General features: G+C 37.9%; 1 protein-coding gene across 1 annotated transcript in view; it reads left to right on the top strand.

Moving 5' to 3' along the window:
- The window catches only part of LOC140136461 (rotatin-like), a 166,819-nt gene that overhangs the window by 45,118 nt on the left and 103,724 nt on the right, over window positions 1–17,977 (top strand). Inside the window, exons 21-28 of the mRNA XM_072158184.1 lie at window positions 9,552–9,646; window positions 10,298–10,418; window positions 11,461–11,608; window positions 13,298–13,540; window positions 13,848–14,198; window positions 15,321–15,458; window positions 16,049–16,124; window positions 17,384–17,512. Of these exons, the coding sequence (XP_072014285.1) occupies window positions 9,552–9,646; window positions 10,298–10,418; window positions 11,461–11,608; window positions 13,298–13,540; window positions 13,848–14,198; window positions 15,321–15,458; window positions 16,049–16,124; window positions 17,384–17,512 (1,301 nt within the window). The remainder of the gene's footprint in view (window positions 1–9,551; window positions 9,647–10,297; window positions 10,419–11,460; window positions 11,609–13,297; window positions 13,541–13,847; window positions 14,199–15,320; window positions 15,459–16,048; window positions 16,125–17,383; window positions 17,513–17,977) is intronic.

The following is a 17,977-nucleotide window of genomic DNA, read 5'->3' as shown; positions in this document are numbered from 1 at the left end:
CCTTAAACACACACAGCAAGATCTTAAAAGCTATCCGCTCCTTGACTGGCAGCCAATGAAGTTGTTGGGAAAAGGGGGATGCATGGTCATATTTGGTGGCACAAAAGATCAGTTTAGCAGACCAGTTTTGCAGACATTGAAGTCTGGCAATATCGGCTTGTCTTGCTCCCAAAAGACGAGCATTGCCGTAATCAACGCGTGACAGAGAGCGAATTATGTGATTACAGGTGTCAAAGTCCAGGTAACGACGGATGCGAGTGATATTCCTGAGATGTGTGTTCAAACTGCTACAGATGGATGATATGTGGGATGTCATTGTCATGTGAGTGTCGAAGATGACTCCAAGATTCCGTACCGTCTCAGATGGGTGAATGGTGTCAGAACCAACGTGTAAAGTAAGTGGTGGCATGCACTGTTTCTTTGTTTGTTAATTACCAGGAGTGGGTAGAATGACATTACTGATGGGTATACATGTAAATGGAACTTTTGGGGTGCAAGTTGCTAGGTGTCTCGACCTTAAATTGGTCTGCCACATGTAGCTGTAGTTGTGGTCAGTGGGGTTTGTCCATGTGTGCCTGAAAACTGTTTCTGGGACCACTTTCTTGCTGATCACTTTCAGAATATAGAGTTTTTCAACACTTCAGTTTATTCATCTGGATTTGCATGGATGTCAATGTTGTTATGATGTGCAGTACTCCCTTTTGTATGTCTTCTTCTACTTCTACTGGATTTCTGTGGGCAGACCATTTCAGGTATCGCGCCCAGCGATGCAAAACATCACATCTGATGCAGGACAAACATAATCACTCCGGTCGCTCCTATCAAATACTGACGTGGTGATCAACTAAAAAGAATACTTGAAGACGATGGTTGAAGAACAAAGAAAAAATAACTGAGGGTACATACATGTAACATTGAAGACTTGGTGCTGGACTAGTTGGTGGAAACAGCTGCTGACACTACTGAGCCCGTGTACAGCTCAGGTTGTTCACTGTAGATTTTCTCCTGGATCTTCTTACTGAAGGTCTGTGTTGATGATGACATGACTACAGATGCTGGTAACTGGTTCCCTATTGGTATGGTGCTGGGATAAAAACTATGCCTGTATGAATCAATTCTTTCCTCCTTCATAATCCACTCATCTTTCTTGTGTGGTTACGTGTTGATATATGCCTAATCAATCATATAGAGACGATGGCAAATATCAGTGGCACGTCCAGGGGGGCTTTGGGCGCTGAAGCCCCCCGCACTTTGTTAAAAGTCATGTAAAATCAGCTGTTTTTTGGCGATTTTAGCCATTAAGCCCCCCGCATACCTCTGAAAGATCCTGGACACGCCGGTGAATATCACAATCTAAGAACCTGGCTAGAAATGTTACAAGCTGATAAATAATGAATACAAAAATATATAAATAAATAAATAAATAAATAAAAGTAAAACAATGTTTACTAAACAATAAACATATACTACAAACATTTTACATTATGCAATACAAAAGTGGAGTAAAACTCCATAAAAAGTAACCTATTCTAAAATACTGTAAAACAATTAATCAATTGCTCTCAATATGATATATGTGGTACTACAGCAGAAGTGACAGAAGTAGACGGTGCTGATTGGTGTTGCCACATTCTGACTCTTCTTAGCCATTATTTTCCTTTCGTATAAAGTGTGAGCTTCAATATAGTTGAGGAATATCACCATGCAGATGTATGTACCTGATGTGAAGAATTATATGACTAGACTAAATCAGGTACAAAAGTATACAGTGGTGATGTGCGATAAAAAGATGAATGCCTGCTGGTTACATGATATGGAGTCTTCGATCAATGCTGCCTTGAAGGCATTGAGCAAAGTGAAGTCTCCTGGGTCCTTCTCTAGAGCGTTCCAATCCCTGCTGGTATGTGAAAAGAAGGATGCGGCCTGAATTGAGAATCAAGTCCTCTTATGCTTTTTTCGTCAAACACAAACGTTCCCCAGCACAGTCACGGAAAGACCCTCTTTTTTTGGTCCAAGCACCCCTGTGGATAAATCAGGTTGTCGATTTTCTCATTGGTTAACTTTAATCTGTGATAAATCCGATGCCATGAAGAGTAATAATTGCACAAGATAAATGGAGTCACCGACATAACATCACTGACAAGTTGTCAATTTGCTATTTTCTCATTGATTAACTTTACTTCATCACTGCAAAGATGCAGATAGTGCGTCATGTGACTGATAAGCTCACACTATGCATAGCCTTTATCTCCTTCACAAGGGCATATTCGTTACTTTCCGAGAGAAGAATCCATTGCTGTTGGTTGGTTTGACTACATTGTATGTTGTGTTTGTGGGTATCTGGTAGCTGGTTGCCTCAGGTTCTGAGTAGCGCTTGGCAACCTGGGCAACTGGATTACCAGCTTTCCTAACGAACCTCTTCAGAGTTTGCAGATAGTTCCCGAACTGGAATGTTGAAAGCTTGTTGAGAGACGTTCCAAATTGTTCAGCATCTTCATGAAGATTTCAAGCGATCACAATGCATATACAAGCATTATACAATACATATAAATACATTTTAAAAACACAAGAATATGTACAACATAGTTATTAAAATCAAAATCAAGACAAATTAAAAGAGGCAATTTAAAAGCCTATACATAAAATACATAAGTTTAAAAGCCTATACATAAAATACATAAGATTAAAAGCACGTGGGCAGTGGTGTCACACACATCCTAATACAAGCTATTACATCTGGCGTTGTTTGTCTTAAGAAGTTTTAATGCAGTGGACAGCATCATGAAATGCTTGTAGAATGTAGATGAAACTTCACCACGGAGTACCACTGGGTCTGTGTACAAAAGAAATTGTCTAAACTCTGTGTCTTTCGATCTATCCACTTCATTCAGAGATCATGGTTGTTGTGAAGCATCTTCATACATAGTAATCTGTTAGATATTCTGCTGATATTATTGAAAGTCAACCTGCGGGTGGGTGGGCCACTTCTCAGATATGTGAGTATTCTTTTGACAATGCCCAAACATACCAGATGTATGTAGTCTAGAGGAAATTCAGTGATGCAATTAATTCCAGCATCTGGTAGCGGTGACTTCCCTGTTTGGTGGTTTTTGTAGGCCCTCCTGCCAAATCCGTGGTCAGTTCTATGGCAGCACTCATCACCAATACTGTGGTACACAACGCGTCCATAAAATTTGCCTTGGATGTCACATTGTTCACATGAATAATAGCCATTATGCTGTATGGTGTATTTCAAGAAGGCTCTTGCTTGGGCATCACAGACAAAAGCTGTAATTGAAACATCGTATTGTTTCCCTTCATACTCTAGACCATTCTCGTTTAGCTGTTTGTATTCTTCCAAGAAGTCTTTCAGAAAGTCGCTGGCAGATACTGGCTTACTTCGACCGCAATACAGTGCAACCACAAATTGTTGAAAGTTGCCAAAACAGCAGAGTATAAGCCACAGTTGTTGTGATCCTTTTCATTTTCATTTCAGTTTGATTATACACAGGAAATCCCAGATCAGCCCTTGAGCTGGTCTTCCCTGGGGCTGTGTTGCTACACAAATTTACATGTTACATTACATCATTAAGGATATTAAAAAGTAAATTGAAAATACAAAACAAGTATAAAAGCTATAAATGACAAAGTGATAAAATATAAATTAAACATACAAAGCAAGTATAATTGACAAAGTAATAACCAAATGCAAAATTTGGGTAAAGTTCAGTTCATAATTACATTAAAGCAATCTCCTGAACGTGAAGCAATCTCCCTTTGTGAAGTGGCATGCCATCAACAATATTATTATTATTTATTATTTATTCTTTCTTTATTGAGGGTTATACTGCTTCAGTGACAAGCACTGCTTTTCAAGCAGGCCCTCATTGATACATGTTATATAGCAACAAAATATATTACGATACACAATATTTACAAAGTATCATACAGTATTTACAATATATTACAAATAAGTATAATGGTATCATCAACTACAAGATAATAATAAATACCATGATTCAAAATACAGAAATACAATAATTATATTTATATACAAAAATCAAGCAAGTAAATGAATAAAATATAGATAAAGACAGGCCTAAATTTCTTTAATTTTTGATTGAAATTGGCCTAATGTCATATTTTCCATCTGAGCTCTTACTGTCGGTGGCAAAGAATTCCATGCATAGGCTGCCCTGACATGAAAAGTACGTTGAACTGAATTTGATTTAAATTTTGGTACAATCAATGTATTAGAAGTATGATTTCTAGTTATATGATTATGGTTATCATGAACAAAATCAAATTGAGAAGATAAGTATGATGGATATTCATTCTTTAAACATTTGAAAACAGTCATTAATAGAGTATCATGCCATCTTTGATCAAGTTTAACCCACTGCAATGTATTCATTAAATCATTAGTTGGTGTCCTTATATCTGCTGAGAGAATTATTCTAGCTAAATTATTATGAAGTACCTGAAGCCTATTATGGTACTCTACACTAAAATTGGACCAGACCATGCTTCCATAATCAAAGTGGGGAATAACAAGAGCATTGGATAACATTACAGTGGTTTTGTATGGAAGGAAATATTTTATACGTTTTATTATGCCAGTTCTTTTGGAAATAGTTTGCAGATAGTTCTCTGTTCTAACGGTAGCTTTCACGTTGAGCCAAAATTCTTAGAATGCCAGATGTGATACTCATATAATAATATGTCCCACCACACTTCTATATTGTTTCCATATGGTGTCCGTGCATCTTTTGTTAGTCGATGACCGTGCCTTCTCATTATCGCCAGTATTTTGTTAATACATTATCAAGTACATTTATTTTTGGCTGCTTTGGTTGTTCAATACACTAAGTGATTGAGAATAGGCATGTTTACCCCAGGGGATGTTTTTGACAGACAATCTTCATCATATAAACACATCAACAAAAATAAATACTTTCCAAGAGAAAACATCCTTCTCTGTTGGTTGGTTTGACTACACTGTATGTTGTGCTTGTGGGTACCTGGTAATTTGTTGCCTCAAGATCCAAGTAGCGCTTGGCAACCTGGGCAACTGGATTACCAACCTTCATAATGAACCTCTTCAGAGTTTGCAGATAGTTCTCAAACTGGAATGCTGAAAGCTTGTTGAGAGACGTTCCAACTTGTTCAGCGTCTTCATGAAGATGAACAAGACCATGCACGTTGTAGACTGTGAAAGTTTTCCCATAGATACTGGGGCATCTTTTGACAAAGATCTTGAGGAGAACTTTGGCCATATTAAAAAAAAAAGCCTAAAAAAATTCAGTGATGCAGTTAATTCCAGCATCTGGTAGCGGTGACTTCCCTGTTTGGTGGTTTTTGTAGGCCCTCCTGCCAAATCCGTGGTCAGTTCTATGGCAGCACTCGTCACCATTATTGTGGTACACAACACATCCATAAAATTTGCCTTGGATGTCACATTGTTCACACAAATAATAGCCTTTATGCTGTATGGTGTATTTCAAGAAGGCTCATGCTTGAGCATCACAGACAAAAGCTGTAATTGAAACATACTATTGTTTCCCTTCATACTACTACTAATAATAATAATACTTTATTTTTATATAGCGCATTACATCAAAAAGATCACAAAGCGCTGAACAATATTAAAACAAAATATAAAAGTTCAGATGAAATATAATAACAAAATAAAACAGTACAGATTATGAGATAACATATAAAAAACAAATGAAAAACAAGATAATCACAAGATAATTTAAGATAAATGAAAAATACAACAACACCCAAAATGCAGTCTGCACAGAATACGGAAACAGGAGAGCAAAGGCCACAAATTAACTGTGCAAAATGCAAAAGGAAATACTCTAGACCATTCTCGTTTAGCTGTTTGTATTCTTTCAAGAAGTCTTTCAGAAAGTCGCTGGCAGATACTGGCTTACTTCGACCGCAATACAGTGCAACCACAAATTGTTGAAAGTTGCCAAAACAGCAGAGTATAAGCCACAGTTGTTGTGACCCTTTTCATTTTCATTTCAATTTGATTATACACAGGAAATCCCAGATCAGCCCTTGAGCTGGTCTTCCCTGGGGCCGTGTTGCTACACAAATTTACATGTTACATTACATCATTAAGGATATTAAAAGTAAATTGAAAATACAAAACAAGTATAAAAGCTATGAAAAAGTGATAAAATATCAATTAAACATTCAAAGCAAGTATAATTGACAAAGTAATAACCAAATGCAAAATTTAGGCAAAGTTCAGTTCATAATTAGAGTAAAGCAATCTCCTGAACGTGAAGCAATCTCCCTTTGTGAAGGGGCATGCCATCAACAATAACAAACAATCCTATAGAGTGGTTGTTCTGACGGTAGCTTTCACGTTGTGCCAAAATTCTTAGAATACCAGATGTGATATTCATATATTAATATGTCCCATCACACTTCTCTATTGTTTCTATATGGCGTCCATGCGTCTTTTGGTAGGAGCTTTCTCATTATGTCCAGTATTTTGTTAATACATCCTTGTGTACTTTATTTTTGGCTGCTGCCCATTTTGCTAGTTCTTGATCTAGGGCTAGAATATCTGCCTCATTATCTGGCTCATCAATAAGATAATCAGAACCTGATGAATATAGCTCATCAGGGGTTCCTGGAAGAACATCATCCTCTCCGTCATCATCATCAATATCTGTAATAATATTAATAATAATAATGGAAAGCAGGGACTGTATTTTGGAATTTGCAGGAGAGCATTAAATAGCTCTTCCGGAGCCTTCAAGGAGAGTTGTTTAGAGCACTTACAATAGAGTGTAAGGAGAGAATAGTCAAATAAGGAGAGCTAAAAATCACTCTCCTATATCAGATTTAAGGAGAGCAGTAGAGAGTGATTGCTATCACTCTCCTCAAAAGGCAGTTCCTGGGAAAGGCGCTGTACAAAAGGAAAAATACAGTAAACTACAATTATCTTAAAAACTACAAAAGCATAAAACTATCAAATGCATAATCTTAATCTACAACAGGATAAAAACCAGCAATCATAATAATAATACACAAATAATGCTGGACCAACTAACACATAAAGCTAAAACGACTAAAATCAGCAAAAATATACACATGCTGCAATCATTAAAACACAAGAATCAATCATAGAGTACATAATAATCAGATAAAACATAGCATGGTTCGTCGGCAGTTCAAAGGAAAGGTTTCAGCATTTAGTCCAGTTGCCACCCATACTGAATCATATGGGGATACACCTGGTCGCCTGCCGAGGAGATCTGTGTGTATGTACCCCTCAGCGGCATCAGTGCAGTCTCGATTATTCCCAGACTCAGGTGTCTCTACCCTACAGAAGTACCTGAAACAGGTATTCTGTCCTACCATGCAAACGAAGCTGAAGACTTAAACTAAAATTAAGCCCTAGACAACTGGATGCTGAGAAGGAGGAAGAACTAGTATAAGCTGTAAGCCTGATTGAAAAGATGAGTTTTGATACATGTTTTGAATTGGTAAATTGCACCGGAGTCTTTGATATAAGAAGGAAGACTGTTTTTTTTTATTTATTTTTTTTATTCATCTGACAATTAACAACAAAATTGAGACAAAACAACAAATTGGGTCTACTGAGCTGCCGGGGAACACTGAAAGCACAAAAGAGCACTGTCACTTAAGATGCAGCGCTCTCAACTCAGCAGACCACGCACATACAAATCATAATTATTGGAAAAAAAATACAATAATGTCAACATATGTGTGCACGTGGCATCACTTTGCCATGTTATTTGTGGCAGAAAGGGCATTTTGAAGGGTTTTCTGTCTCAGACCGGAAGTGACCCCTTTATGACCTTTTACCCCAAATAAAAAAATATCACGTATACACTGTTCCATAACTTGGGTGCAATTACTGAGAAACTCCTTCCATAAGAAATTGTGTGGCTGGAATGCTCGCGAAGCATATTGTTATACACACTGTCTGTTTCATCGTCCTCTGCACTGTCTGCATCATTATCTGCATTGCCATGCTCTACATTGTACCTCTACCCTGTGTGGATCATTGCCCTTTGCACTGTCTCTATCAGGCCAAAAAAAAAAAAAAGGTTTGTCTCAAAGCTTGCCAAATTTTTTTTTTATTTCAAAAAAAAAAAAAAATTTATAGTTTTTTCCAGAAAAATCGATGAAAATCAGACTTTTACTCAAAATACCATGAAAAAAGTTGGGAATAAAAAATTAAAAAAAATTCGCATTTCGCATTTGTTTTTAAATTTCTCGTGAGCTTTGAGACAAACCTTTTTTTTTTTTTGGCCTCATCATTATTGGTACACGTAGTGCCATTATCATCCTCAGTGCAATCAACATCATCCTTGTTTATATCCAATTCTTCACTGCAATTTGATGACACTTCTAAGTTGATCTTGCTATCATCTCCATGTGATTCATGATCATTCATCACTGTCAATTTCACTATCTGCCAATTCTAAGACTCCCTTGTGGCACAATCGCCAATTCTTCCAGTAGGCCATCATGCTAAGGATACACCATTTTAAAATTTCATTGGCTCTTTTTAGCTTGCAAATTAAGATACATGTTTATACGTACCTAATCATTTCTTATGAAGTGCAAAAATGTTTGAAAAACATCACAATGGGCTGACAGTTACAGCAAACAATGCAATAACAATGCAATGCAACAAATTAACAAAATCATAATAAGCTGTCTGAAAGGTGATGGGGGCAATGATGGCTAGATGGAGGAGATCTTTGGATGATGTGCGCAAAGACCTAGATGGAACATATGGGTGGAGAGAGTTATCTGGTTCCATGCCACTGAGAATTTAGTAAGTGAGCAGAAGTAGTTTGAAAATGATCCTGTTGTGAAGAACAGGAGTCATATGATTTGTCGCTTTTGGTCAGGCTAGAGAGGTGAGATATACCACAGAATTGTGTATTCTTTGAAGTTTGGATATATATGTCCTTTAAAGGCAGACCAGCAAGAAGAGTGTTATTATAGTCTTGTCTTATGGTGACAAAAGCATGAAGCAGGTACTTCATCATTAAGCGTCTATGTCATTCTCAGCGACTTTGTAAGCTGCTGAAAGTGATCATCAAATAGCCCAATTCGGACTTTTAATCCCACATTCAATTGACAAGGATCTACTTAATAATAATATTATTAATAAATAATAATAAAAAGATTTATAAAGCGCATTATACAGAAGCGTCGGTGAGCTTTACAGAGCACAGCATACATAAAAAGTAAAAACAAAAATAAGTGTGGAACAAGTGAAAAGGGAACAAGCAAAAAGATTGATGAAGCCATAATAAACATAACGAGTTTCATTTCAAAGCTGATGTCCTCCCTTCCTTCACATGTGTATTATCGAAACAAAAGTGGGTCAAAAATTACGTTTTATAATGACATCAGTTTTGTTCATACAGCATCTTCTATTTTTGGTTTGTTCCCTGAGGGGATACATAAAGTGTTACCATAAAACAAAAATGAAATTATAATAACTGGCCACTGTATTGTGCTTTAAATTATCCTTACCTTAGATGTGACCCTACACAAAGCCTTCATATCTAGCGATGGAATGGAGAAAACCTTGGGATACCTGAAGGAAGCTGTGAACTCTGCATCCAGTAAACAGGTATGGATGATTTAGTCTGTAGTGTGTCTCAAGTTGAGAATAACGCCATGTTGGATTTCGTAGTGGCAGATTAGAATCAGTGCGTTTACGCTGTCGCCTCGCTAGTGTACGTACAGACAAATCGCGCTTCTTGTGTGTATGCGCCATGGAATTTGGTTAACGTGCACGATTCAAATCTGTTATTGCGAAATCCAAAATGGTATTACTCTGAACTTGAGATCAGACAGACTATAGTAAGTGGAAGCAAAAGATATCATGAAGCATGAATAATAAGACTGCATCCTTTGTTGCCTACCAACTGTGCATATCATTGTGAAATTCATGCATGTTAGTGACAACTGAAAAACAAAGCATCTCAAAAGTGACAGGCAAAAGAAAATATATGCCAACAACTTAGTAGCTGACTTTCGTGTATCTTCAGATGTGCATTTGTCTTTGTATGCCATTGTGATAGGATCCTGTACAGTTTGTTGCAAAATATGTATCAAATTTCAGGCGCAGGTTACTGCTTTTGTATGCTTGCGTGTACACTCTGCATGATTAACTTTATGCTCACAATTGCAACCATCAAAATCCACACCTGTGTCACTACCAACCTGGAGGTGAATCAAAGTTTAGTCTATTTCATCCTTTCTTTTTTCTTATGAATAGGCTGCCATGGCAACCTTAATACCAGCTTGTGTGTCAATATTGAGGCATGTTCTACATGAAGACTCTTCTCTCAGACATCAACTGGCTCATCAATCTGACATCTACTATCTTATACTCAGATGTAAGTAATAAAATAAAGAAATAAACTTTAAAGTGCCTTTCACAGAGCAGGCTAATTAATGAAAGAGGAAAGACAAGAAAGGGAACAGAGCTACACAGTGGGGAAGAGGTGGGTCTTGAAGGTGGTGATATTTTCATGCCTGAACGGTGATAGGTAACTGATTCCATATGTGAGGCAATTGTTGAGGTGGTCCCTGACAACTCTGATGACAAAACATGATGGATCAATTCAGATCAGAAAGAGGGAGCGAGGAGCTATGAACAGAGATGAGGGGGTCTACAATCCAAGTCACATGTTTGCTTCACTGTTGGAGACTGCTAGCAAGACTAATATCACTACCGGAAGTGACATTAACTTCACATTAGTCATCAGGTGTTGGATCATCACAACAACAAGCTTCGCAAAAGTCAGTGGATCACTGACGAAACTGTCAACAAGAAAGTAAGTTTCTTCAGTTGGTTTTGACAAATCAATTGTTTATTTACCCAACCTGATGAACCTGTTTCAAGATTGATGTTTATGTTGACTGTTGTGGTGAAGATGACAGTGACTGTCAGAGCTGCTACGGTGAAAGAGTTTGTTGATGACAGAGACTCTTGACACAACATAGCACACATGCTGCAGTGTGATCAAAAGTGGTAATATGGTATAGCATCCATTGTTATAGGTAAAATATTTATAATAAAAATAATAAAGTAAAGTAATTCTTGGTCAAGCTCGAACATACGTGTTGCGTCCATGTACCGCACTAAGTGTGTACGCAATGTAAGGCACGTGCATGCTTTCTACTGTACCGTTCCAATTGTTCCAGCTTGGCCAAGAATTACTTATTTTACCTATAGTGGGGAATTTTCATGGAAAATGACAAGATCCTATTTCAATGGCAGCAACTTTAAATCCATGATGAATTGCTTTTCATATATGGATTTGTTGGTGCTTGTCAACAACTATTTTCAAACTTCTATCATTTGTTTGTTTGTTTATTAAAAAAATCAATACTTTCTATTAAATGTCTTTGTATTATTTATTACTATTGATATAGGTACCTTACTATGCAAGTCAGATTCCAGAGTTAAATATCAAGCAGCTCATCTCATGGTGTTATTATTGTTTGACGAGGCGGCAAGTCTGTCAGCATCTCCTGATGACAAGCATCAGAGGTTTGCTCTGCCTAGGTGTGTTATACAAAGGTAAGATGTGTGGCCTGATATGTGAGGAGCCTCATAGTGCTATTATTGTTTGATGAGGCAGCAAGTCTTTCAGCATCTCCTGATGACAAGCATCAGAGGTTTGCTCTGCCTAGGTGTGTTATACAAAGGTAGGATGTGTGGCCTGATATGTGAGGAGCCTCATAGTGCTATTATTGTTTGATGAGGCAGCAAGTCTTTCAGCATCTCCTGATGACAAGCATCAGAGGTTTGCTCTGCCTAGGTGTGTTATACAAAGGTAGGATGTGTGGCCTGATATGTGAGGAGCCTCATAGTGCTATTATTGTTTGATGAGGCAGCAAGTCTTTCAGCATCTCCTGATGACAAGCATCAGAGGTTTGCTCTGCCTAGGTGTGTTATACAAAGGTAGGTTATTGGTAATATGACACAAGACATAAACAAGAAGCAGTTATGTTACAACTTGTCCAGTGTGTTCAATTCTCTCATTTGTCAAGAGGCATGTGCCAAGTTAGAACTATGGCAAAAACTCAGCTCTCCCCATGGTTCATCTGGTAATGGCGGGGCAGATGATCCATGATAAAAGACCTCATTTACAGGTGGTTCTGATCAGGGTAACACCCGATTGTCGGCTACACTTGCCTGTCCTGTAAAAATACCCTGACCAGCTATCTACGGCGACCCCCTTTGTTCACCAGGTCACTTGTACCTGGCCGAAGTTTCGCCAGCGTTATCTCCTAGATTTCAGCTGTTAATACCTAGATATGCCCAACATAAAAGAAAACAAAAAAAAACATGCCCTTTGACAATAATAGAGTGTAACTTGAATTTGTATTGACTCAAAAACACAAATTATTACCTTCAGGGACAAAAAAGAATGTCATCAATAGTTAATTAAGAGGGGTGTGAGAGTTCAGCTTTTAAGCTGATTTCAGCTTTTTTTATTGCTAAAATTTATGCGTTTTCTTTATTTTTGACCCATATTTGGTGTTTTTACCCTGATTTTACACTGTTTTTCTGCTATATTCCCTTTTTTTTTGTCCGAGGCCTCTCATACCCCTGAGTTATGCCTTGTTTCATACTACCATGCCGTTGAGTGGCGTGGCTCACACACATTGCACACAAACGGACACAATCAAGGCTTGTCGTTGGTTGATACGTCATGCCGCTTGCCGCAGCAGCAAGCGGCAGGAAAGTCTGCTGGGGCATTAAGAATCATATTTTACATGGGGACATCTTGCATGTAAGGTTTCAGAACTCTTTACAAGTGGGAAACTTCCAAATAAAATCTGGGTCAGCAGTTTAATTTTATAGTTTCTATTTTCCAAATTTCAGATATCAGTTGCCATTCCGGTGCCCCACCTCTCAGACAACCAGTGTAAATTGCATAGACAAATTACCACAACCAGACCCAATGATGGAACCATTGCCTCTGGGGATGATGAAAGTCACATGGAATGTCGCTAAGCATGCTGGGATAGATGAGCTTCTCAAATATTGGGATGAGAATGAGGAGGAACAAAGTAGTGAGAGGTAAGATTGTTGTTAAGAAACCACGAGTTCTTTGGAAAATATTTGTTTGTTGGTTTATTGAATTGGTCTTCTTCCATTTGATCATATTTTCATTCAGTCTTTTCAGACATCACCAAGTCAAGTTATGACCATCTCTTTGTCTTGAAAGTGTAGAAATAACCTCTCTGTGTATTTTTACAGCACTGTCCTCCATCTTGGCAAAACAGAGCATCTAGTCCTGAGAGAATCTCTCATCAAACATAGCCTAAGTCATTGTCTAACAGGAATCACACAGGCCACCTCCCATCACCAAGTCAAGTTATCTCTATGGCATCTCTCACTGTGGCTTACTACTGGACTCCTAATGGACTCGGATGATGTAGGCTTCCCTTTGTCACCATGCGGGCAATTTTTGTTGCTGGAGTGGAAGGACGTTCTTAAGAGGTATGTGTGTTTGGGTTTGAATGTTTGAGATATCAGCAATCAGTGCACAATTAGTTTACTTACATTACTTCTTGCAAAGGCTGTTATTTATAATTTAAGACTGAAAAATGGCTATTCCAAATGAAATCCATGCACCGTCTATGGAAGACATGACCTTAAATCTCCTACACAGGGGGTGTAGATTTCAAATGGAGTTGCCCATTCAGGTAACCCCATTTGAAATTCAAACTTGTAGATACAAGTGATACTACTTCGTACTACTTCAAGAAAATACTTGTAATATTTTGTTTTAAATTGCTAACTACAGATTTGTTGAGGTGGTCCCTGCCAACTCTGATGACAAGCTCCTCCTGACAGAAGTCCTCCGATTCCTGACCAACCTAATGCAATCACTCAAATTTGTCCCTGAAGATCTGCTAGATTGGCTGGGTGACATCTCCTGTGGTTCCAAATCAGTGTTGATGACTCTGTTGAGTACCTATGCTGCCAACCATCAAGGAGGAGGGGGTTCCAGCCAGCAGGGGGCGGTAGAGGATGCGGTAGGGAGGCAGGGGATGAGGAGGACGGAAGAGGAGGGGTCACCACATACAGTGCTGCATAAACAGCTGCTGATGTTCTTTAATACATTTGTCAAGTGCTTGCCTTTAGCTGATGCATGGTGAGTGAAACAGGGGATTTTATTTAAGCTGCAATGCTTGTCAAAAATGTTGGGGTACTGTTAATAGGGTAATGTAAATGAGTCCCTCTCCCCATCAATGTTGAATCCTATAATTTTGCTTGTGCATACCTATTAGTACCCACAATTTATATGTGGAGAAGGGGTATGGTTGGAAGGTTTAAGCTTGACACCATAATTCAATTCTTGCATGGTCATTAAGTTTGAATTTAGAGCCACGATCTGACAGCATGCATGAATGGGAATTGAACGAGTAATATAACATTGTGTAAAGTGATGTAATTCTTTTCATGTCTATTACCAGTTTGAGGCTCTACCCAATATGGCGGAACCATGCAAGGAGTGAATTCATTGTAACTTTTGATGAGCATTGTAGTTAATCCCAGCGCTATCCCTAATCTCTTAATCCTATTATAATCCTTTACCTGCACCCTCAAACTGGTTTCATACTGTCATGCCACTTGCTGCTGAGCGGCGTGATGCACACACATAGCAGACAAACAGACATAACCAAGGCTTGTCAACGATGCGTACGCGTCGCCTGCGTGATTTACTTAAGTAAACCACGCAGACGCGCCGGACGCGAGTTGTTAATCGTGATGAACAACATTGAAACATGATTGAATCCCTTTCAGCAACGAAAACAAGCTAAAGATCGTATAATTCATAGAATTATTTCATGAGGAATGTCAGTTAATCATTGACAGTCAGCCTTACAAAAGGATCGGTGATTTCTGTTAATATCAGCAATAAAACTGAATAAAACGGCAATCTTTATCCGATATACTTCCAAAATACTGAATTCAACTTGTAAGCGTGATACACACACAGATTCCAGACATGACGAATTCTATGCGCTCATGCGTAACGCGGATGTGCACTGGCGTTCGCGTATACGCTATACGCTTACTGCAAAAGTGTGTGTTCATCACGGATTAACAACGGTTGGCTCCTGTACAAAAGTATAGGAAGAGTTGTTGAAATGTAATGTCACTTGCCGCAGTGGCAAGTGACATGACAGTCTGAAACCATAACTAACCCTAACACAATTCCTAAACTCTAAAGGTGGCAAGTTTTGACAAATTCTCTTTTCTTTTAATGTAGGCGTCACAAAGGCAGATATCTTGGTGGAGGTCTTACTCATGGATTACTGACCAGTCTCAATATGACAGATGCTCTTCCATTTTATGACCTACCACCCCTGGAAGGAACTCTGAACTGTTTGGTTCATGTCACAGCTAGGTGAGATATTTTCCCAATCTTGTTGGAAAATTTAATAAAGACAGATTTGATTCGAATGAAAGAGAAACTTTGTCCATGCAGAAGAAATCATGACAGTAAGGTAATGGAAAAACAAATTATGCGGGAGCAAATTATGCGACATATCGATACAGTATCGATATATTGACACATTTTCAAGGTGCAATTTATGTTTCTTCAATGTTTATTTTAATAAAGTACAACCGAATAGGCCTCCTACATTAACAAAACGACCGTGCAGTCTTTTTTTTTATCTTCTGGAGGGGTTTGAGACGGCATGATGGTTCAGCTTGGAATTGGGAGACGGTAATTTGGGATAATCTAAGCATGTGTGCCATATCGTTAGTTTATCGATACTACCATTGAGTGTACCAACATGTCGGAAGTCTATGAATTTTCCGACTATTGATACTTTCGACAATCGATAATGGACTTACTTGTTCTACAGAGATGACCAACCCAATGATTTTCTCTTTTTTCTTGGTCCATCTGTGTAAAATCAACTATTTTTGTTCGGTGGCAAAAGTAGATCAAATTTTTTGACCTAATCATGTTCAACATTTTACTTCCAGATCTGGGTGGAGTTTAGACTGGAATGATGGAGACAGTTTATCACTGTGTCAGCATCTTCTTAACTCACTGGTTGAGGTAAGGTGATGGGATTTATGATGATGGATATGGTGACCTTTTCTGGTAAAATTTAAAATAAGGAATACTCTGCCATGGTAGTAATAAGCGCATTGTACCATGTGGAGCATTCCACCATTTTGTAAATATAGAGCACTTCAATGGGGAGCTGTTTGAGAAAAATTATAGATATAAATGCTGCTCAGTTAAGGGCTGGGGTATGAACGTTTGGACAGTATTTATTTTGGGACATTAGAGCACATCAGACATATCGAATTGCATTCTGAATCTGAAGAATGTCATTCTGATATCAAATAATTTTGATTTTTGAAATTCGCAATTTAATACACATTTTATGGCAAATCATTAAAATTGATATTTTTGATATTTAACAGTACTCGAAAGTAAACTTTATAAATCTGATGATTTATACTTAAAGTGTATGTAGGTGGGATAAAAGCCGACGATCAATTGAAAATTTTGACCTTTCGTATTGAATATATGGATTTTTTTTCCAAAAACACCAAAAAAAATTAGGTCTTTTTGGGGAAAAAATCCATATCTTCAATATGAAAGGTCAAAATTTTCAATTGACCGTCAGCTTTTCCTCCCAGCTACATAAACTTTAAGAATATATCATTAGATTTATATAATTTACTTCGAGGACTGTTATATATCCAAAATTTGAAAAATATCAAATTTTTATAATTTGTTATAAAATTTGTATTATATTGTGATTTTTAAAAAATGAAAATTATTTGATATCAGAAAGACATGCTTCATATTCAAAATGCAATTCGATAGGTCTGAGGTGCTCTCATGTCCCACAAAGAATACTGTCGAAACGCAATAAACGCTCATTCTAGATCCCTTAAAGGCAGGCCTCAAAGTATTTGTTGGTCATGAGTTCAGCCCTGTTGTTCAAACATAGTCATGGAGAGAGCAGAGGAAGATGTTTTATTTTTCTATCCCAGCAGGGATTGAACTTGGGACATCTAATACCAGAAGTAGCTGTTTTTGTTAATACGCCAATAAATTCACATAAGCTTGTGACAGTCATGAATTACGCAAAGCGCATTTTGTGTAGGTGCTACACCTATAATTGCAGACAGAATTAAGAAAGACTATTTTGTGCCTAAGTGTGATGCAAACTAGTCTTTTTAATATGGTCTTTGATTATAACTGTCTACACAACATTCTATATCTTGTCACTTATAGGTTAGACAAAGTATAGGTATGCTTTTTTAAGACTTCAATGTTATTTCTTCTCTTCTCTGCAGGTTGTATCAGCATTTCATGTTGGAAGAGGTGGTACTGCTATGTCCTATATGGGTAAAGGTGTGACAAAGAATGCCACGCTATGTCTGCAACATCTCACCAATGAAATGGCAAAAAGAGCTCTTGATCAGGTAAACGTCAGAACAGGTGTTTAATTGATTAATTTTCACAGTGAATGGACATGGTTTCTTTTTTGCACTCCAAGATCACCTTGACCGCAGATCCAAGTAGTTGTACTTGTTTTGATGTTAAGATTGTTGAATACAGTATAATATTCAGAGCTTGAAACCTGGATGTAGGTCTGATTAACCCTAATCCTGGATTGATTTGGATGCAGATGGTCTTTCTGTTGTGATATTTGGGGGATGGTGGCCTAACAGTTTAAGGCGTTTGACGCATGATCGCAATGTTATGAATTTGAACCTCAACGTGTTGTATCCTTGCGCAAGACACTTTATCTCACTTGGTCCACTCCACCCAGGTGTATAATGGGGAGCTGTCAATATGGGGAGCTGTGATATATCCTATATGGCAGCAGAATAAATGTAAAGCACTTTGAGCAAATTGAAAAGGTGCTATATAAATGCAGACAAGTG

This window comes from Amphiura filiformis, chromosome 16 (assembly GCF_039555335.1).
Source record: "Amphiura filiformis chromosome 16, Afil_fr2py, whole genome shotgun sequence".
NCBI lineage: Eukaryota > Metazoa > Echinodermata > Ophiuroidea > Amphilepidida > Amphiuridae > Amphiura > Amphiura filiformis.
The sequence above is the reverse complement of the archived record's forward strand: the minus strand, read 5'-3'. Positions and strand labels throughout refer to the sequence as shown.